Source organism: Notothenia coriiceps, unplaced genomic scaffold (assembly GCF_000735185.1).
Source record: "Notothenia coriiceps isolate Sejong01 unplaced genomic scaffold, NC01 NC01_scaffold00037246, whole genome shotgun sequence".
In the NCBI taxonomy this organism is placed as follows: domain Eukaryota; kingdom Metazoa; phylum Chordata; class Actinopteri; order Perciformes; family Nototheniidae; genus Notothenia; species Notothenia coriiceps.
This window is the reverse complement of record NW_011369947.1, coordinates 26926171-26948789: the sequence shown is the minus strand read 5'-3', so window position 1 is coordinate 26948789 and position 22619 is coordinate 26926171. Positions and strand designations below refer to the sequence as shown.

Sequence of the window (22619 nt, the reverse complement as noted above, 5' to 3'; positions counted from 1 at the left end):
GAAAGACATGCCCAACATAAAAGGATAGTCCAAGTCTAAATTGGAAAAAGCTTAAATGTGCTGATTCACTCTGCTGAAGATCTGCTACTTTTATTCAGTTTGGGCTGTGGCGAGCAGACAGCCCAATCTGCAGACCATCACACACACACACACACACACACACACACACACACACACACACACACACACACACACACACACAGTAATGCACTTTGTGAGGGCTACACTCAGAAGAACCTCCACAAAATAATCATTAAGGGCCATCCCTTTTTCTGAAGTTTTAGGTGGGAGGTATAGAGCATAATGTGCTGAATGCAAAACTGTGGAAACCAACAGACTCAGATGATGATGGCCTCAGTGGAGAGAACAGTAACAGTGGAGCTGCAGTCTGTTCTGATGGCAGGTGGTGGGCAGGAGGCCATAGGTTGTGTGCAGAGGTAAAGTCAGAGGGGCAGCTCAATCCGGTGACGGCTGTCAGATTGAAGCTTTTGTGTCGGGTTGTCCAAATGAAGTGTTACCTTCTCACAGAGGCGGGATTTTGACCAGGTGGTCCAGTTTGTCTGGGATCAGCGGCGGTCCTCTTCATTGTGTAGCTCTGTCAAGGAGGGCAACTGGCAACCAATTATCCACTCAGCAATGCTGAGTGGGAAAGATTGGCTGCTACAACTTGTTTCCAGTAGGGCCTGGAAACTACTGTATAACCCTTTCTATTAGGAGCGCACTGGCTCAGCACAGTTCAGTTGGACACAGAAACGCTGTCACACGCAGCGACTCAATCACAGTACAGCATTGCTACTGCTGCTTTCTGCACTGTGTACTGCCGATTTCTCTTCGTCTCGACAGATGTTTTCAATCTGTTCCATAATCATAGCTCACACTGAGGCAACTTTCACCCTTGTGTCACTAGATTACATGTGTCTAGATGTGTCCCTTTATGCGTTTGCTGAGCAGTTATCTCGTTACACCCGGGGCTCTATTTCAATATTTCATTGATATCGTGACATGAGACTAGATATCGTCTTAGATTTCTGATATCGTAATATCAGATGAGATCATATGCACAAAAAAAATGATTATCTATCATGCATTTTAGTTATATTATGTCTCCAATAGTCAAGTTTACATTTATCGGAAACATTGTGATATTTGATTTTCTCCAGCCCTGGTTACATGTCACAGACTTATGTATTTAAATACAAATACATTAAATAATATGTATAAAATGATGACTTTACCTTTTATAGTGTATTTAGTCATCTTTACCCTATTGCACTCCTAATCTGACCTTCCCAACACTGGTTTTAAGGGTACTGTATGTGTCTATATGTATTATAAAGTTTCAATATTTTCAGTTTTGTGGTCTCTAAAGCAGAAAGATAATTCGATTATTTATTGGTGTTTATTTAAATTGGAGCACCAGAGATGTTTGTTGATTTTGGTTGGCAACCAGCAGTTTCTCTTCACTTTTTATTCATTAAAGTATTTGCTGATCTTGTTTACTGTAAACTGTGATGATGTTCAAAAATGTTTTTGAGGCAAAAGGACAGAAAATTGGTTTGAACTGTTCGGCTCTTTTTATAAAATGTTTTTTTTAAATCTTTAAAAAACAGACTGGAAGCCGGCTTGCATACATGTGTATCTGATTAAAAATCTATAAGTGTGTGTATAAGTGTGTGCAGGCACTGCTTTGTTATTGGGATTGTGTGTCTGCGTGCGTGCGTGCGTGCGTGTGTGCGTACTCCTCAGCCACAACATCTTTCAGCCAGCTGCTTCATGCCTCATTGGGGTCTGTATTGATTGGTCCAGTTTCTCTTTGTTTTCGGTCCTCTATTTGGCCGTCTGATACAGCTCTAAGAAACCCGCTGGCCTTTGCTAAAACTGCCCTAACAGCTACAGGAGCCTTTGGTAAAATTGCTAAATGGCCAGACAGACTCCGGTCTGAAAGCTCTGAATGGCGAGAGAGCCCTTTGGTAAAATGTCTCCAGAAGGTCAGCGAGGCTGCAATGCAATAGCCTCAATAGCTCCAATAGTTCAACAGGCAACTTCATGCTCACACGCGCGTGCACGCTCAGGGACGTGCACGACCACTGACTCACTTTACTTTCTCATCCTCTCTGTGACACACAAATGCAGTCACACTCCCACGCACAAACACTCAGGGATTGATGTGACGGAGTTGTGAGTCGCTGTTTGTCTGCAGTGTTTTATTTCTCAGTGGCGGTTGGTGGCGACTGCCGGAGGGGAATCTTAACATGGCGCCGATCCCACTGCTCATTCAACACTATTCTGTCTGTTGTAACATGACTCAGCTTTCAGAAAAAAGGGACCAGATCAGTAAGACAGCGAGTGGGAGACAGACAGGGAGAGGGGGGGGCACGCTGACAGAGAGGCAGAGAGGGGGCATGATTAGAAACGAAAGAATGGTAAACAGAGACGCGTGAAAGCTTTGATCTGTTGGACTCGCTGTACCGTGACTAACCAGACGACAGTGACAGCGAGTTTTACTGGTAAATAAACACCAGGATACGGTAAATCTCATCATTCAAGGAGTGGGTCTCCCACCTCCGCTCTTCATTTATCCGACATCTTATCCCTTTATCCAAACAGGACTTCCCATTCCAGAGGTCACGCAGCTGATGAGTCCTGCAGGGTCACACCAGACAAGAAACTGCGGAGCAAGGCCACACACACACACACACACACACACACACACACACACACACACACACACACACACACACACACACACACACACACACACACAAGCAAATGTCAGCAGGAGCAGACATGCACTTAAACTCTCATGACAGTGGTATTAGTCGCTTTCAAGGGGTTGGTGGAGGGGAGTAAGAAAAACACTTTAGCAGCTCTTGTCTGTCAGAGAGGAGCGAGGGGCCGACAGGCGAGAAGGCGGGAGGGCAGGCGGACCCCCGGGCTCCCAGTCTCTCAACTCTAACGTCGTCTTAGACACAGATTTGTTTTATTGGCTCTGAAGTCGCTCTCCTTCACTCTCCTTCACACTTGTTTTCCCCATTTGTCTTCTCTCCTTCATGACTCTCCTCTCTCCACCTCCCCTGCGTCTTTTATCTCCCTCTCTGTCTTCTTTTCCCTCCATGCATTTCTTCCTCCCATCCCTCAGAAGTTGTGGCTTAGCTAGAGGCTCACACAGCCATGCAGAACTCGGATGAAGAATTGCTTTTACTGTACATGCTAAACTACACGCTAAATCGAATGACTGATGCTCTTGAAAGTGTTTGCTGCCGGGCAGAGCCGGCTGTAGTCTTTGGGGTTGTCAGTCGGAATATGGTTGGCGGTTTGCTCTGCGTATGAGCGAAAAAGAACTTGGCAATCAAGCCTGGGTGTGTTTCCGCTTGTGCGAGAATATGGATAAATCATTTTTAACTGACTGCAGTGCTACCTCGGCCCTAATGGTTATCGATAAGGCAGTATATTCACAGTCAATCTCTTCCATTGTGTCTCTGCCCAAGCCGGCGCTGTTAGTAACGCCTGATAACTGCATGCGTGTAACACAGGCATTAAATAGGAATACTCACACACTAACGCACACAATTTTCTCTCTCCCATCTCCTACTCTTTCTCCCACCAGGAGTGTGAAATCTAATCATCACTGGAGCCCACAATCATTTCTATCTAATCTGGAGAGACCCACATGCCTGACAACAACAATAGCAGGAGCTGCAGCAGCAAGCTAGCACTATCTCTGCTTCTAACAGCGCACACACTGCTGCTTTATATAAACCTGCCTATCTGGAAAAGAATGGTGAGGAGAATTTAGTAGGTCAAGGTTGCCATTTTTTACAATGACAATAACCGTACGTCTTTGCAATTCCAGCTGTTTGCGTGCAAGACCCTTAATGGAGAGGTTGTTATCTCAGCAGCATTGCTAACTTTATCCTCACACTTCCACCAACGTGTTCACTTATTTCTCGCCACGGTAGTTTTGAGTAACTCCAAAAGAAAGCTACATCAAGCTTCTCTTCCCCCTACTACTTAACTGTTTCCAAACACGCCGCTCTCCTCAGCCTGCCACGTCTTCGCCGCGCATCTCGGCGGGGTAGCCGACAGCGAGGGTACAGCACAGAAACCCCCTCACAGCTGCGTCGTCCTATTACCTCTGGCAGTCGTCTCACTGTCACACTGATCAATGATTCATGTGTGCGAGGGCCTCGGCCTGTTAGCTCGCCGCGCTGCTGCTCTCCGCCGCTCCCATTATAATGATGACTGGACTCGGAAAACTCTCTCTAACTTGTGACGGTTATGTGCGTTTTAGGAAGAGCCCAGGAGAGAAAGATGGACAAAGAGAGTGGGAGAGATGGATAGACAGACAGGGGGAAAAGGGAGTCAGAGTGAAGGTTCACGCTGAGCACATGCTGCTCACATGCTGCTCAAATAACCGACTGCACGTTGTGTCGGAGTGTGAGTCTGTGCGAGTGTGTATGTACTTTTTTGCCAACACCAAGGATCAAAAATGTTTTAAATCCTATAAGAAAAAAAAGAAGTGAGTTGGACTGCTAGATTTTTTTAAATACAAAATATTCTCTCTTTAACTCACATTTTTCTTTTAATAAAGTCCTGAGTGTGCGCCACACAAGTCACATAACTGCAACGCCCCCGTTTGACTTCATCTGGGGACTTGTTAGTAATACCCTCTTTCTCCGCTAGTTTCCTGTCTGTTTTTATAAACTCAGATGACCAATAAATAATTTATGGTAAAAATAAACCATATAAACAACATAACCCCCTGGATATTTTAACAATACCCTTCTGCACTATTTCAATTCGTTTTGACTGAAAATCAAATGTTCTCTGTTATTTTGGTTTAACAGATGGCTTTAAATGCGACCATAGACTGTATATATAAAGGACCATACCCATGAGCCTCAGCCGCCATTGCTATGGGGAAAAGAAGCCAGTCTGTAGCTGGAAGCAGCGCTGTGGCAAATGTACACACACTTTGTTGTTGCAATTTAGAACAAAGCACTATGTGGCATAGTTGCTGATAGTCATCTCACTTAAAGGAATAGTTCAACATTTTGGCCCGTGACTAGTTTTGTATCCCTTCCATTATTTTTATAATGTTGTCATGCACAAATAACTCATCAGTACAGCTGCAACAATTAATTGACTTATTGATTTTTTCGATCGACAGAATTTTTTATATTTTGAGTTATTGTTTAAAAGTAAAAAATCCTATAAAAATGCCTGAAAAAATGCTGGAATATATATATATACATATTTTAAAAACACTAAGCCACACTTTCTGTATTCCAACACATCAAACTCTCTCAACACCTGCATTCCTCTTTCCGACTCACTAAATCACAGTTGTTTTCTTACTTACTCACAATAACAACCTAACCAAGCGAAACATATTTTTTAAAAACATGTAATTCTCTCTATGGTCCTTTCATGTTCTTAGCACACATACAAACAATCTTAGCCGGGAAAAACATAACCTTTAAATTGGGCATTCTCCCTTATGACTGGACACACTTAAAAACATAGGAAACTAGGTTAAAAAAGCAGTTACGCTTTAAGACTTGGTCCTGTCCTTGCCTGTGGCTCCTCAAGTGCCTCTACATTTTGAAGAGCCCTGAATGAACCTGGTCAAGTGCAAAACAACAAACATGTCATCGCTACTCCTAATATTGCCGTAAGGACATTAGGTCCTCAAAAGTACAAGAGCATTCACACACAACTCTCATCACATTCCTGGGTCCTTATCCCTCCTCGTTTCAGTGTGTGTGTGTGTGTGTGTGTGTGTGTGTGTGTGTGTGTGTGTGTGTGTGTGTGTGTGTGTGTGTGTGTGTGTGTGTGTGTGTGTGTGTGTGTTCTGTGCTCTGTGGCCCTAGATGCTAAGTGTTCTAGCAAAAGGTCAACGGCCATAAAGCAGGAGTGTGAGGGAGAAGAAGACGGAGAGAGGCTGATGAGGAGGAGGAGCAGCAGAAGTAGGGTCTGAGAGCCTTTCGAGGAGGGATGGAGTGGTGAGGAGGATAAGATAGAAGAGTCGGTGAGGACTGTTGTTGCAGAGTCATTACTGAAGTGGGAAGCACTTGGCAAACAGAGGTGTGTGTGGATGTGTGGGGGGGGGGGCACCGAAGAACAAGGAGAAAGAAAAGCAATCCAGATGAGAGGAACTGAGGAGAGAATGGAGCACGAGAGATTGAACGTTGGAAATGCAAAATGTTTCGGTTTGGAAGTGACTCGTCATCCTTCACTGAGCACTCGTACAGACTAATTTATGAAACTATGATAGGTTGTTCCACTCCATGGCGTAATATAATGCAGTACAAACAGTGGTGATGCATACAAACCTACATTTGTTAGCACAACGCTACATTTCATGTTTATTTCTAATAGAAGAGTCTCAACAATGGGATGTAATGTAAATAGAATCTCTGCGGAAATCTCTCAATATCTATCGTTGTTAGACTAAATGGAATTCCGACCATCATCAACATGTTTTTTCTGTGCATTTCTCCCCCCTGTCTGTTAATGAAAAAGTACATAGAGTCCTAGACAACCAGAAAAGACTTTGCTTAAGACTAAACCCATGAAATTGAATGTACAACGCAGATCACTTGGGCATTTTCATACTTTTGTATTTCTCCCCGTCATCAGAATGAGTCATCACATTCATTTCACAGCGATGTGTTAATGAGAAAATCCCACACACTGCATCTCTTTAAAAATAAAATACAGAAAAGGGGAGATGTATTTAAAATGGTACCCGCACTGACGTGAAGAATCTTCGCGTGTCCGTGTCTGGCCTCGTCACAGGCTGACAGTTCAATTAGTCTGAATTAAATGATGCATGACGTCTCCCTCACGGCCCTGGTAATCGGCGGTGTTCTGCTCAAGGGAGCTCATATTGTGCATGAGTAGATAGCTAAACCAACAGTGGCCGGGGCTAGTCAAGGAAGCTGAAGATCCCCTTTAGATTCCAGAGTGGAGCATGGGACTGAATTGGCTTCAACTCTCAGAGCTCATCATGAATTTGCTTTGCAGAGAAAATAGTTATTTTTTCTGACTGCTAATGACTTTGAACTATCTGGAGTTTTAATTAGGTATTCTTCATCATCTGGGGATCAGGTGTGGGCGAGCGTGTAGGTGTGAGCGTATACGCATGAAACTAGCAAGAACATGTTTTTGTTAGCGACGTGTTACCTGTGTGATTGTGTTGGTCACGCCGTGTAATTTGTCTTTCTAAGCAGCCATTTTGTGCAAGAGTTAGTGAGCGTGTGTCAAGTGCTTTTTCAGGATGTCTGCAAATCAGCCCGACAGAAGACAGACAGCGAAGTCGTTTGAAGTCGTTAGAAATCGTTAGAAGTTCCTCACCTTGATCTGCATTCAGCAGCCATCCTCCTACTGCCACCGCTGCATAGTAACTTTGTGATTTGAGTCTTTGCTTTTGTTTGATGTTCGCAATGTGTCAAAGGAGGAACAAAAAAAAAACACCCTTCAGTGATTTATTTTGTTTGCTTTGTTCCTCACATCAGCAAAGGGACATTACCTTTTTAAAGTCAAAAACCAAAGCGGTGTTGGGAGTACAATCTCACATCAATGGGACCTGATGATTGGTCAGAGGAAGGTGGATGTTTTACTGAACGTTTTATTGACAGACTTGCAAGGCGCTAATTAATTTGCTTAATGGCCAGGTGTTAGTTGTGTTTTTTTATTCAACAGCATGCAGGATTGTTGTCCTAGTAAACACTTTTATAAGTGGGAGGAGGTACCCTCCCATCCTCCCATACCCCTTTGTTGTTTAAAAGGCCCATATGGATTGTGAATCGGCAGCAGCTTTCAAAGCATCATTAGTCATGCATAAAAGACTGTATTAGTGCTTTAATACCAGCCCAGGGCTCCGGCTCTGAAGATCTGTCTTAATTGCCCACCCCTGCCACAGTCTGCGCTCTTTTTTTTTTTTACGTATATGTATGTGCGTGTGTGCGAACGTTTATGTCTGTGTGTTCTTTTTGTTTCTCGCTAATTGTCCACTTCCTTGCCAGAAACTAATAAGCACATAAACTGAGTGAGAACTCTAAGACGGGCATTAAAGAAGATTCAGACACACCTCTGTGTGCCTTGACTAATGAACTTTTCTATCTGCTTCTCCCTTTGACTGCCACTGTGTGTGTGTGTGTGTGTGTGTGTGTGTGTGTGTGTGTGTGTGTGTGTGTGTGTGTGTGTGTGTGTGTGTGTGTGTGTGTGTGTGTGTGTAGCGGTCCACCTGTTAGGGCTGACCTGGCATCTGCGGCACGGCGAGAGCCAGCTGTATGAGAATGGCGTGCTCTCGGCGGATCATCAACAGGAGGACCGCAGCAAACCCCGACCCACCAGCTCCATCCACTTGCTGGACACACTCAACCCTGAAAATGCTCACGCAGGAGACCGAGGTGAGCTGACACGCGTTCAGTATTACACCACCATAACAGATGTTCCATACTCAACTATTGACAGGATTTGCCCGTCAGTAGCAACCAAGCCAATGTGATACAGCGAAGTGCAGTTTTGTAATTGTGTTGAATGAACACTGGCTTAAAGCGATCCACAAACTTAAACTGCTTTTCTTTATTTACGTGACATTTTAAAAGGAACCAGTGTAGGGGCTTATAAAGCAAGATGAACTGCTCAACCGGGCTACTTACAGTAAGTCAGGCATATAGTTAGGACAATCTGTTAAAACAAGGTAGGTTTAAATAAGTCCAACCTCTATGGCCATGGTTACTTCAGAGTAGCTTGGCCCTGGTCAGTGTAGTTTTAATGCTTAGCTTTACATCAGGCTTTTTGTGTACACGTCAAATGTGTCACACACAGAGTGAAAGTAGACTATTGAGTATTTGCCTCAAAGTCAATCAAATACATTTTTGGTTTATTACGGCCATTTCCCTCTACTGGCAAATAACTGACAAATAATTGACATACTGTTATTATCTTCCTGTTTTGGTTATGCAATGGTTGGCATGCAATGGTAAATGTAGCCGTCCTTTTCCCTGTAGATCGTACCCGGAGGCAGACTTCAATTTAAATCCAAGGACACATTTTTATCAGACTTAAAGGGTTTCTTTATATATGGAAGTGTGTTAACAGGCACCTCTGAGTTGAGTTGCATTGTAATGTAGGTTCAAGGCAAAAATATTGTTGTTTCTGGTTTATCAAGTGAAGTCCTTTCTTCATTCTTTTAGTGTCTACTGAAAATGCTATAGGGCTGCAAGGCAAGTACTACTTTAAACGTAAGGATTACAATAAGAGCAGTTTATATACCTGTTGCCAATATGTTGCCAATCTTCTTTAAATCCCCTACTGTAAATAAATTGAAAGGAACAGTCACCCCAGATTTGTTTTAATACTTTTTATTTATCGGCTTATTTCCTTAACAGTAAATTATATGAAGTCATATTTTTGCATTATTATATATAGGTAAATCTCAACAAATGAAAACAATTAAACGGGGCAGACAGCCAGTCAATTCGCTAACTGACAACATTTATTTCCCTCTATGGATTCATATGTGCTACTCTGTGGATGTAAATAAGGAATGTGATTTGTTTGCTGTGAACAATGTGGTCAGCGCTTGATATTAAAAGTTTACCAGAAGTGACCTGGTCTGCTCATATTCTCTACAAGTAGACTGTATTAAATAAGCTTTTCACAACAGGCGCTGCTTTTCTGAGCCACCATTATTAAACACCCCTACCCCGAATCAACACTCACAAAGGTTAGCTCAGATACAGGCTACATGCTGTATTAGGTGCTATACATCTCCCAGAATATTAATCTCTCTCTGCACACTCTGTTAAAATCCTCCTAGGACAATAACTATTTTTGCCAAAGGATTTAACAGAAGCCGAGTTATTGGAATTAAAGGATGAATTTCCTCTTGAAACGTATACACTAGCTTTTAAACATTATGATTGAGACATTTAGTTTATATTGCATTAGCACCCTCCGGCTTGCATACGTATCACACTCGGCACGATGACTGTTCAGATACGATGGAGACACATCAGTCCAGAGATCAGCCCCAAACTGATTACTCATTTATTAGAAAGGCAAGGTAATTGGTTAATCATGTTCCCTCTTAGCCGCTACGTGACTGGAATAAACTCCCCTCACTTGGCCGTCTCTCAACTAGCCAGAGGAATTACTAACACCAATTTAACCCCGTGGCATGGGACATTAATTGTGAGTGTTCCAGGTCATGAAGTCAGGCAGGACACAGCAACCTTCACGCTCAAACCGACTGATGGATATTACATCGGATGCCGTCAGATTCCATGTTCAGCACTTACAAGGAGACTGTGCGAGCCAAACTGCTACCCGCTGCAATTTAGGCAACCTGGGACATCCCTTAAGCAACTATTCTTGATGAATCCTCACATTCTGAGGATTAACGCTCTCATCAGTAGCTAAATCTTCCAATAGAGCGCGCAGGGGTCATGGAATTCACTTCCATGAGTGTTGCGTCACAACAATCTATTGTTTCAACTCCTATTGCTCTAAATGCCTGATGGAAGCTGGGAAATCAAAATGGGCAAAGCTAAGCCGTTGATGCAGGGGGCTCAGATTAATAAAATTGGCACGGTGGAGGTGGTCCCCGGGCAGAGGGAGGGCCAGAGAGATTAGAGATTAGGCTGTAATCCAGTGTGGCAGATTATCACGCTCATCCCGCTGTACCCATCACCTCTCACACCAAGAGACCACACAATCCCCTAGATTACACGGGAAGGATGTTGAGAGGAGGCTGTTGGAAATGGAAATGATAGAAAAACAAGACACGGAAGGGAGAGGATACAGCGGATTGACCGCAGGAGAGGAAAATCAGCCAATCCGCTTTAAGGATGTTTGAGATATCAATCATCAAAGTGGCTCAAAATGACATTTAAATATCATTTTCATTAGACAACTTTCATCAACAACTGAAGAAGACAAGCACCAACATGTTCTTTTTTTTGAATCCCGTAATAAATGGTTTTATTTCTGATGCGCTGCTATAACCATAAGTTACAACACAGCAGTAGGAGCATAAAGTTACCCGAGGAGATTGATTGGAGGATAGTTATCAGTTCCTGCTTGTTTTGATACAAACCGATGACACAGAGGGGAGAGATGAAACGAGCTCGGCGGAATGATTGGAAGCTAGTAATCTGCCTGTATTCCCGTTCATGTATTTTTATTGTTGTTGTTTTTATGTCAACTTCAATGCCATAAAGACAGAGGCTCTCTGTTTGATTTGTTGGCCCGACGCCGGCATCAGTACGGGATCAGCAGAATCGTAATCTACCTTTCAGCCTGCGGCACGGCGCTAGATGCTAATTGACATGTTGTGTCATCCGTGTGTGGCTAGTGTCTTGTCAAGCCATGCACGTGCTGTGTTTTATGTTCTTGGGGCTCTCTCTCCTGCGGCTTCAGAGATCACCAGGAGCCCCTTCTTAGCCCTCCACACATTAAAGCCTCTCTAATGAGTGCTACATTAATTGCCACTCACCCCATGATAATCAACCTCAGGCAGGCGTACATGCGCTAAGGTGCATGTGCTTCTCTTCTATATCCAACATGCATGCCCACACATATAGAAACTCCTCCTGTGCAGATGAAAGCCAAAGATCCCAGAGTAGAATTTTTCTTTTTTTTCTTCTGTCAGTGGATTCCCCTGCCTTAATGAAGTACATTGAAGTCTGAGAATAATATTTCAGTCAACGTGGAGACGCCGGTTGTATTAATGATATGAAATGATACAAAGTGACATACAGTAGAGCGGCATATTGCCTCATTATAATGAGGAGATGATGAAAGTCGGGCTTTGGGATTGCCATCTGAGCCTATGAGATGTGTATATGAAGCCTGTTTATGAGAGGAGGGTTAGTGGCGAATTGTTTTCACTCTATCCGGCGGTGTGGTTGGAAATGGTGTGTGGATGGATGGAATGTGACACAGACAGAGAGGAGGGCTCTTAAAGAGCACATCAATATTCTAGCCTGTGTGCGGAGAGAGCGCAGGGGAGAGGGAGGCCGAGCAGTGCGTGTGCTCACGGACGAGAGTGCATATCGCATGCATGTATGTGGGAAAAAGGAGTCGTGTCTGCGGGTGAGATGAATGTGTGCGTACGTGCTGTTGCAATGTGCAAATGCTGACGGACTGCTCCCTGTTACACTGGTCTCATTGATTTTCTCACGCTGGGATACAGTCTCGGGATGTAACACACACAGCCACACAAACAGACACACACACACGCAGGCAGGCAGTGAAAGTATAGATCATTTAGTGAACCCCCTGCTCGAGCTGCTCAAGTTGAGAAAGCAGCTGCATTTCTGTCTGTGTCTTACTAAGCCTGCATTCAAAACATCTCTCCAGCTGAAGAAATTAAACATTATTTCAAGTGGCAGTCAGTATTTACACTTTGGATGACACATCTTGTGGCGGGCAGGGGGCTTTGTAGTGCTTACTCTTGGCATTTGAGAGTAGTAGATTGATGTCTCAGGCTCTGATGTAATAGGCAAAAAGATTCAAAGTCACTTTTTAGTTTTTCTTAGTAAACAGACTAGACTTTCTTTTTGATTAAAATGTACTGCTTTACTTTTGCCACAGTTTAGACACAATGGGTTTGAATTTGAGTTTGGGGGCATTTGTTTCATTTAGGCTAGTACATAGTAATGACTCTCTTAAAGGTCTCATTTCATGGCCATTTCTACTGATCATAAGTCCATTGTTGAGGACTAGAATATATTGACATTGTTCAATGTTCCAAACTCACATTGGTTTCTTATACAGCATCTCTGTATAGTATGTTGGAGCTCCTGCCCCCCCCCCCCTCCTCCCTATGAGCCCACTGTGCTCTGATGTGTGATTATGTGTTACAATGGCATTTGTTAGCAACCAGAAAATGACACCAGTAATGACAAACAGATGAGAATGCCGCGTGGGGTCTGGGTGCCATGTTGGCGGGACGTTGCGGGGCTCGCTGCTCCGCCCTTTGAGACTCGAGGAGCGGACAGTATGAGCTGGATTACTGGTGTCATTTCCTGGATGCTGCGTAGGGTCTGCGAGACAGCGAGAGGCCGCGGAACTCAGGCTGAGTTCCTCTCTTTAAATACAGACATTTAAATATTGTACTTACTTACTCAAATACTTGCAACTGTAATTCCTCGTTATATAAGACTATCAATGTTTTCCATACAATCACATGAGTATAGACAATACAACACATTGTTTTGGATTGAACCATCTGATAGGACATCACGTAGATGAAATGTGTTGTTTTCACATTGATACATCAGCATTACATTATTTCATTATGTAGCTCATCATTATATCACAATGTCACTCATAGTGTCATATATGTGCAGAAAGAAGTACTTGTGCTGATAATACTGTACATTTACTTGAGATAGATTTGATTGGCTTTTACAATTATTTCCTTAGTACAGTTGTCCTTAACTTGTGGCATGGGGTCCCAACATAAGATAAGTAGTCACAAGATGGAAAAAGAAAACCATGTTTGAGATTTCTTTTCGGACTTTTCAATAAAGTCTTATTTTGGGAGGAGCCCATCTTTGAAAAATCCTTGAAGAAAACCAGTCCTAACTCAGAGTTAAAACATTCTGTGGTAAACATGCTTGCATGAATGATTCTAACCAGACCAGCCCACTTGACAGCAGTAAGAAGATTCAAGAGGACAGAAAGGAGAGAAACATTTGAATGGAACTGAATGGAGCATTCCGTTCTGATCACCTACAGGATGAAGCTGCTGGAGATGATCACTTTCCAAGGCCCTTGAAGCTGGGATAGAAAGGGTTTCATGGCATCATTGGGGGAAAATACCATCATAACATTTCAGCATATTGTACTTATACAGTATCGATATCCTCCACTGGGAATCAACTACTAAACCTAAAACGTTATCTTGATTGTGATTGAGCTCTTGATCCTGTTTATGACCGTTAAAGATGAGAATTACCATCCTGTTGACTTTGCTAACTTGTGGTCATGTGAAGCTCTTTGAGATGACTTGCTTTGATTTGAGGCTTTAGCTGCAGAATTGGAGAGATTTCTTTCTAATAGTTTACCCTCCTGCTAACTGTAGCCATGAGCCTCTCCCTTCGTGGTTAGCAGAAGGAAAAATTATTAGCAGCATTTGCTCCCATCAGGCCCTTACCCTCACTAGATTAGTACAAGCTACAGGCAATACAAACGTGTGCTTTCTCCATGTGCCATGTCATACAACACGCATTACCTGTGTTACGATGTAAGTACACCCGGAGTGTTATGCAGGGGATAAGTTTGTGAACAGGCAAACTCGTCTGTCACAGACGTAGCCCGAGGCCTGACGGTAGAAGGTGAGGACGAGAGAGTAATGGAAGGGCCTGAGGCCAAGAGCATTATCTCCGCCTGACTCTGACTGACACTCATTAGGCTGCACAGTGGAGAGAGGAGGCTGAAAGCTTATTAAACCTACTGCTCAAAAGGCCCTTAATTGAATCCAAGTAATTATAGAGACCTTGCCCATTGTGATATTTTTATTCATCCTGCGGCAAACTCAATCTCTCCTGCATTCGGAACACTATTAATGTTGTCTGCGCCAATGTGTGTGAGATCCACACACAGGCCTGCACTTCAGCACCGACTAACAGTGTCTCACACACATATACCCACACAGTTCCGCTCCCCTAAGACATGTCCCATCACCAGGACCCCTGCTGCACTTTTGAGTCTGTTCCCGCTTCATTAGAATCTGAGGGATAATAACATTAATTCCAAAGACAGTTTAGTTCCTTTGAAAATAGATTACAGGTGTAATTGTTTTACCTGAATAACCCTTAGGCAAGAGAAATTAATTAGACCTTGTGTCCCAAGTCCTAATGTAGCTAATTTCTTCCACTGGCCTGGCACACACACACTAGTCACACACACGGGACGCAGATGGACTGACTTTGAGATTCCAGCACTTTAAATGAAGGATGATGGATGACAATATAAAGGTGTAAGCTGGTCATTAGAAACGTGAGAGCTTCCAATCCGAAACCAGATGTCCTGTAACACGGGAGACTTTGGATGGCTCATTTAGGTGAGATGATTGCATATTTGTGTGCAGTATGTGTCGAACATTGCGGTTGAGCGGTGTCAACGACGGCATTAGCTGTGTTATGTGCACACCATGCCTGCACTACCGCTATAATTGGCTGAGGCAGCATCATTATTATACCATGCAGTATGTTGCTTCTAAGAAGACCTGCCCACCAACCCTCTATCGTTTCCATCAAGGGTCCGTTGTGCATGATGGCAGACATGAATAACACTTTCATCAGCCCTTTAAACAAGCTCAAACATTTTTTTTTTGTTTAAACAATCCTTTTTGCTTACAACTTATGTCTGCTGTCAACTAATGATGAAAAGCACAAGAAGATTTATGCGGTGCCATTTATTTTAATTTTTTATTGTAACCGATGATTGTCAAGCAGCTTTTTTCTTATTAAAGCTGCAAGATAGCACGGTGTGGAGTTTAACTATCTGCATGCAAGTTGACAGTAACAGCGGTAGAGACCTTGCATTAGAACCAAATGGTCTCTGGTTGAAGTCCCAAACAGACCAGAATACATACAGTTGATCAAGCCAACTGCTCCCTGGTGCTGAAAAACATGGCAGCCCCTTACTCTAACACTATTACATGCATGTGTGTGTTCAGACCCAAAGGTACAGTATGTAAACTAACAGAGGGGATATCAGAATTCCCCCTTGTGAGATAATTAAGTGGCTTCTCGTTCTATTTAAGCACACGTCTCGTTTGCCTTCCAAGTCAATTCAAACGGATACGCTCTGTTTTGAAAGATATTCTCAAAGAATGGTCTCAGGTTAAGTGGTGAGAAACACGCGGAGCGGTGCCAGTGGAACACGTTGATTGACAGCAGTAATCCGAGCAGCTGGGGAGGCCTGGAGGAGCCCTGTGATCCGTCTGGTTTCAGCGGGACTCCCAAAAGGCCTCGAACCTCCCCCCCTCCTTTTACTGGAGCAGCCGTACGCTCTGCTGCTGAGACAGAAAGAGAAACGCAAGAAAGCTTTTTCTTCTTTCTTGCGTCAGCAGCTGTAACTCGACACGGCCGACTCCTCTTTGGACATCTTCCACCCGTCTCCTCTCTTCGCCCTCCTGTTCACTTTTACAGCTCGCGTCTCCACAACCCCCCCATCCCCTAACCTGAGCGTCAATTTCTGTCCCCGTGTTGCATCAGTCTGAGGGGCGCAGTAATAAGCATCAGAGGGGCCTGCTTGCTCATCTGCCCTCCAGCTTGCCAGTCAGCCCGCTCGCCGGCTCGCCTTCACGCCTGTATGCCTGCCAGTGTTCTGCCAACTGCCATGCCCTATTCATGTCCTATTCATCTATTGTTGAATTAAAGGCTGCTTTCCTCAGGACATCCATCCCTCTGCTGGCCTTTTTATTTTTTTTGTGGCGAGGCACAGGAGCGAGGATTAGCATTAAAAGGAATAGACTGCTGAGGTAGACTCGGCAGGAATGCACCAGTGCACACACCTCAGTTCTGCCAAGCTGCTTATATTCTGTTTCAGTAGAGCTTTTTATTACTGGGACAATTTATGCCTCACACAGGACACCTGTCTCGTGTCTCTCTTTCATTATAAACCTTTTTAAACTCTCTTTTTGTTCTCTTCCCCCTCTCATGTTTCCCTCACTTTGTCTTATTCCGCTTTTCTCTATCAAGCTCTCCTGTCCCAGATCAGTTCAATCAATTAACCAATTAGTCAATTTCCTTTTTTTGCCAATTCCGTAGTCCATGGAGGAAGATAAAGGGGAAACGAGATGAATGACAATCCAAAGCTTTGGGATTTATTAGCAGGATATTTGACATTGTGTGAGTGAAGGTCTCAGAAGTAAGAATTCAAGAGTTTAGAGCTATGCTAGCAGCTATGTGAGAATGTAAATATGCAATTAGCTTCATCCAGCGTTTAGAGCTAAATGTGTGCTGACATGAAGCTGCTTAACAGCTGATTTTAACTATCCTATATCAGAATCTTTATATTTTCTAAAAAGAAATGTAAGAGGCCGTATTATGCTTTTTGGGTTTTCCATTTCCTGTATTGTGTTAATTAGGTTTGGTTGCATGTAAATGGTCTTCAAAGGCTGAAATCCCTCTCCAGAGTGAGCTTCTCTCCCACACGGCCCCTTTAATTCAAAGCACAGTTTGGGATGGTTGGAATGTCATAATTGGTGCATGTCTCGGTCATACATTTGAGTCTATTTTTCAAATTCTGACATGATGATTGCGCTAGAAGTAAAAGTTAAGGACCGCAAAAGTAATAACAATATATCCTAAGGGGAAATTGAATACCAGTACTAAATGTAATGACCCTCCATCTGATATTTGTGAAGCCCTTTGATTCGAAATTACGAACAACAACCTTGTGGTTGTTCTGGATAAAAAGTCTGTTAGATCACCAAAGTAATTAAGATGAATCCTTTCGGTAGCATGAATATCAATGCACTGTTCAAAGGCCCTTTGCAAGCCATGAAATAGGTGTGGTCAGACTGGACCAAAGTGGTGTACTGAAACAACAACAGACATTTCCATCGTTAAAAAGGATGAGGAAACGGGGGCTACCTACTAGCACTATCTCCCGTCTTATCTGTGTGACGGTACATATGGTATACGTCTGTGGGTGGGCATAGTGTCGCCATAATGGAGTGGTAAAGCTGCAGGCATTATAGATTGAGAGCGAGCGGCCTGGTCCATGAATCTACCCCTAACTGTTCTTCTGCCTTTGTGGCCGTAACGATCGGCTGGCTCCCCTCTGTCACCATATTTTCTCCATCTTAGTTTAGAAGCAGAGATATATCTCGCCATAAAGGCAGACACAAAGAGGGCTGGAGAGGCTCGCCCGCTCCCCTACACAAAAGAGCCGGGCCTGGCGGTTGATAAAGGCTTATGGAGAGGAGAGGAGCTGATGGCCAGGGGACTGTTGGAAAGACCTATTCTCTTCACACACAAAGACAAGCTCTCACTCAAGACACTATCTGTGCGCCGTGACGCTGTTTGTGAATGTGTGCGTGCCCCTGCCCTCTTCACTTTCCCCTCATCCGCCTGTCTGCCTTTCTCCTTTCACACACTCTTTCTTTCTTTCTTTCTTGTTGGAAGATGCTAATATAGCACACGACAAAGCCCCAGAAGACAGCTCTTAAACAAAAACACTTCCTTTCTTAAGCAGTTCGTCTCTCATCCAAAGGATTGCCAAAGCAGGATTCTGTTGAAAAGCAGCGCTCAGTCATTCCTGAAGTCTATTCAGTCTCACTTTATTACCAGGGCGGCTGATCCCACTGATGTTGTATCACATCAAGTTCATTATAAATGGCTGCCTCAGATACTGAATAGAACTCCCTGTCTACTTTGATTAATCTCAAAGTATCACCTGTCTGTGGTTTTTTTACCTGCAGAGAAATGGGTGCGAGGCCGGGCCATCGACCGAGGCGAAGTCGAAGTCGGAACCCAGCAGAGCCAGGCGATCCCACCGGGGCTTTTCTGGAGATTTCAAATGACGATGCACCATCCGACCTACATCAAGTTCAACCTGTCCCTCTCCCACAACGCACTGCTGGGGGTCTACGGACGCAGGAACATACCGCCTACACACACTCAGGTAAAGGAGGCTCCTGTTGTAGCATGCTGTTCCCCCAGATGGGCTTTTTCTCGCTGAAGTAACTCATATAGCACATTTCTCCCTCTGGTCTGTCATCCGAGCTTTTTAAGTGAGCAGGCTTCACAAAAAATCAGATAACTCTCGAAATGTCTGGCCTCAAGTTAAGTGCTTCACTAAAGACAATTATAAACATGGCTTTGTATTTTGTAGAGACAATATTATCTTGTAAAAATTGTATTAATTAGGGCAAATACATATATTATGTGCCCTGAATTTGAGTTGTAATTACCTTGCCTGCATAATTATTATGGTGCCCAACATTTCAGCAATTATAAAGCTGGTAAAAGATCATTTCTGATCTTTTATCTAATGATATTGCCTTTATTAATATACTGTATGTTTACTGGTGGAAATTGCAAATCACTTTGCTGATTAAAATCTTTTTGTTCAGTTCAAACATTCAATTCACTTTGTGATTGATCCACCATTAAAGAGGACATATTCTGCACATCTTCACGTTCATATTTCTATGTTGTTCCTCTACTGTGACATGTTTACATGCTTTAATGTTCAAAAAGTGATTTATTTTTGAAAACTAAAACCAGAGCCCAGTTCTATTTCGTCCCTACTGACCGCCAGAGGCGGTGCTTTAGCACTGGATATGTCCATCGCGCGCATGCGCAGCTCGAGTACCAATAACAACAAAGTCACCTGTGACCCACGTGACACCGGCTATATCAGCCAAGGAGCGGTCAGTAGGGACGAAATAGAACGATAGTTACGGCTGTAACTACGGTTCTATGAGTCCCGAATGACCGCCAGAGTTTCCTGTCACTCAGAATTCTTGTGTGCTCGCGAGAAGATTCTGGGAACAGATCCTCTGACGACACCGGCTGTGATATCCGGTGTCACGTGGGTCACAGGTGACTTTGTTGTTATTGGTACTCGAGCTGCGCATGCGCGCGATGGACATATCCAGTGCTAAAGCACCGCCTCTGGCGGTCCTCCGGGACTCATAGAACCGTAGTTAAAGCCGTAACTATCGTTTTCTCTGATTGGTTAGTTGGCTGGCTCTGTGATTGGTTACACTAGAGATGATGTGACATGACGACGATGTGACTTTCAGTGATTCTGATTCAGTCTTCAGTTCAGCAGTGAGTTCCTTATGTTGCTAGTTAAAGCTGTTACATTGAGTTCAGTGCAAACTAGGGCTACACAAACGTTTTTCACATAGTTAACCAGTTAAACCCCACGGCCCCGCTGGCGGGTGCAAAACGCAACATCTTGCAAGAACCTCAGGCGGGTGCAAAACGCACATCCTCAACGAACACGTCCTCACATTTTAATAATAAGCTACGAATGTGTGCATAATCACTTAACGTGAACGAAACTCAGCCTATCAGCACAATATTAACAATCTTTTAGCCAAAAACCGCAACACATATAGCGCACCACATACAAATAACAAAGGCTTCTGCATTCAGCCTCGACGTACAAACAAAACAGAATCGCTACCACGCACTTAGCACAACACCCCTAACCTCACGTTAAAACTAACTCTTATTCACTTATCCGGCACTCTGCACAAACAACGACTATCCGACCTTAGCCAAGCCTAGAGATTCACACGCACTCTCCCACCAACCACGCGCGTATAAGTATCATCACCTCACCGACGCGACGGACCTCAGCACACTAAACAATAGCTTTAGGGAGCCAAAACGGCAAAACCTTCTTCCTCTTGCCTCTGCTTTTCTGCACTCAAAAGTTGTGTTCAATGCATTAGCACTATAACAACGCTGCTGAAGGTTAATCCAATGTGTCTGTGTCACTTTGAAATGATTACTGATAATCCATCTACATATTTATGTCAATAACGGAGATTTCATATTAGCTGCTATGATAGCTACGAGAGTGTATGACAGCTTCCGGTTTTGGGCATTCTGGCTACGCATCACTCATTCACCTATGGGTAAGATTTAGATGGATTTTAGGAACTTCCCTTCGATTCTATTGGCTCTAACGGTTAAAAAGAGGTGTCAATCATCAATATCGACGGACGGGGGCCAGAAGTATGGAAAATCCACCCAAATGACCCCAGAAGTGGATTTTTTTTCTAAATATCTCTAAAAAGGTAAAATGTCCCTTATTTTGCATCAATCTTGATACAGGGTACTTAGTTTGGATTCCTAAAGCTTTTAATCTAGTATCCCATCATTCAAGGGTGGTTTTCACTACAAGTAATGTTTTTCTTTTGGACGGACACTGTGATTTAAAATTATTTACTATGTTCAATCTGAATTTACTTTAAAATAAAAAAAAATGCTATATTGATTCTGACTTTTCTACATCCAACTCACAGTTTTATCATTGCTTTGAGAAACAAGATTATTAATTTACCCCTTTTAGAAGTGAAGATATAGTCAATTGTTCTGGGAATGTCATTTTCGAGCCTGAGGACTGAAAAACAGGCTCGGGGCTCAACTGGTTAATACAATAATGAGGGAATACTGATTCAGTCACTGACAACACAAGATTTGGTTGTGTTAGATTTAGTGTTAAACATTTGTTATTCATTTTGACAACAACTTTTTTTTTTTATATTCCACGCCATCCTCCCAAGGTGGCACAACAAAATGATACATGACAAATTACATTACAAAGACAAAACAGGAGCAAGGCGCCCTTCCCTTACTTAAATCTTAAATGCACTGGACAAGTTTAGATACTAAGGATGTGGGGATGCAATGGCTGAATATCAAACAGCCCCCCCCCACTCACAGTCACAGATGTCTAACTTGTTGACTAGGTAGGTACCTTAGCCATCACATTTAATTCCATATAAATATGCCTGCTCAGACAGGTCAGGGGTTGTGTAGCAACAAGAGGTAAGGAAGAGTGACAACTTCCTGTCACATCTAACCATGTTACCAATCCAACCGTGATCGCCCATTTTAAGCACCAGTAAAGCCAATCACACAACACAGGTGTCAATAAACTGTGTTTACGCTTGTTTTGTCAGACAAAATAACGATTGAGATCAGCAGAGCAGGACGTGCTGTCTGTCTGTTTAACAGGTAGCATTTATGAGCCGGGAACAAATCACTGTTTTTATCCTCATTCTGACAACAGAAACAGAAAAATATGTAAATGAGGACAATTCAAAAGGAAGTTAGGCTTTACTGTTTCTGTTTCATACACAGCCGACGACATGATGGAAAAGTGAGTCACAATATAATCCCGCTATTTTAAAATGTTGACTAATGCAACATGTCATGTAAGTCAAAACAAGAAGAGGAAGAAGACATTTAGCAGTTTTTCCTTTATGGACAGAGATCTTTAAAAAAAATACTCAAAAAGTGTGGACACATGTAAAAAAAACAACAATTAGTGATCTGTTTAGCTTAGTGTAGCACATTACCAGAAACAAAACACACACACACCCTCGTTGTACACCCTGTAGAGCCTCATTGTGCCATGCAAGAGGCACGTACACAGACAAAAATACAACACACACCGAGTCATCTGCTTTTTAACATCAGTGCGCCCCTGCTCTCGTCTGCATGAAGAGGTCTAATTAGCTGTTTTTGACACTAGTGTGACACACAGCCCTCAGGGGGAATAAGACTCAGCGAGAGCTCGCGAGTTCAAGGAGGTTTAAGGATGGAGAGGAAGGGGAGGAAGAGACGAGGGTGGTTGTAAAGTTAAAGAGGGTGAGAAAGAAGCATGGGGAGGTTTAAACAAATGAAATAATAGTCTGTTCCATTTGAAAGCCTGGGTGGTAAAGCCTGCCCACGCTATTAGCAGCACGTCAAGTTGTCGAAGCGACTGCTGGGGAACACGTCTGGTGGAGGACCGAGCTGCCATGGACGATGATTTCACATACCTTTCTTTTTTTGGATTCCTGTTTCACATCTGATATCCACGTCTAATGCTTTTCCCCAGCTTCTTGTATTCAT

General features: G+C 43.3%; 1 protein-coding gene across 1 annotated transcript in view; it reads left to right on the top strand.

Moving 5' to 3' along the window:
* Positions 1 to 22619, top strand: part of LOC104966573 (teneurin-1-like) — a 45409-nt gene that overhangs the window by 12312 nt on the left and 10478 nt on the right. The window contains exons 3-4 of the mRNA XM_010795755.1: positions 8259 to 8417; positions 18458 to 18660. Of these exons, the coding sequence (XP_010794057.1) occupies positions 8259 to 8417; positions 18458 to 18660 (362 nt within the window). The remainder of the gene's footprint in view (positions 1 to 8258; positions 8418 to 18457; positions 18661 to 22619) is intronic.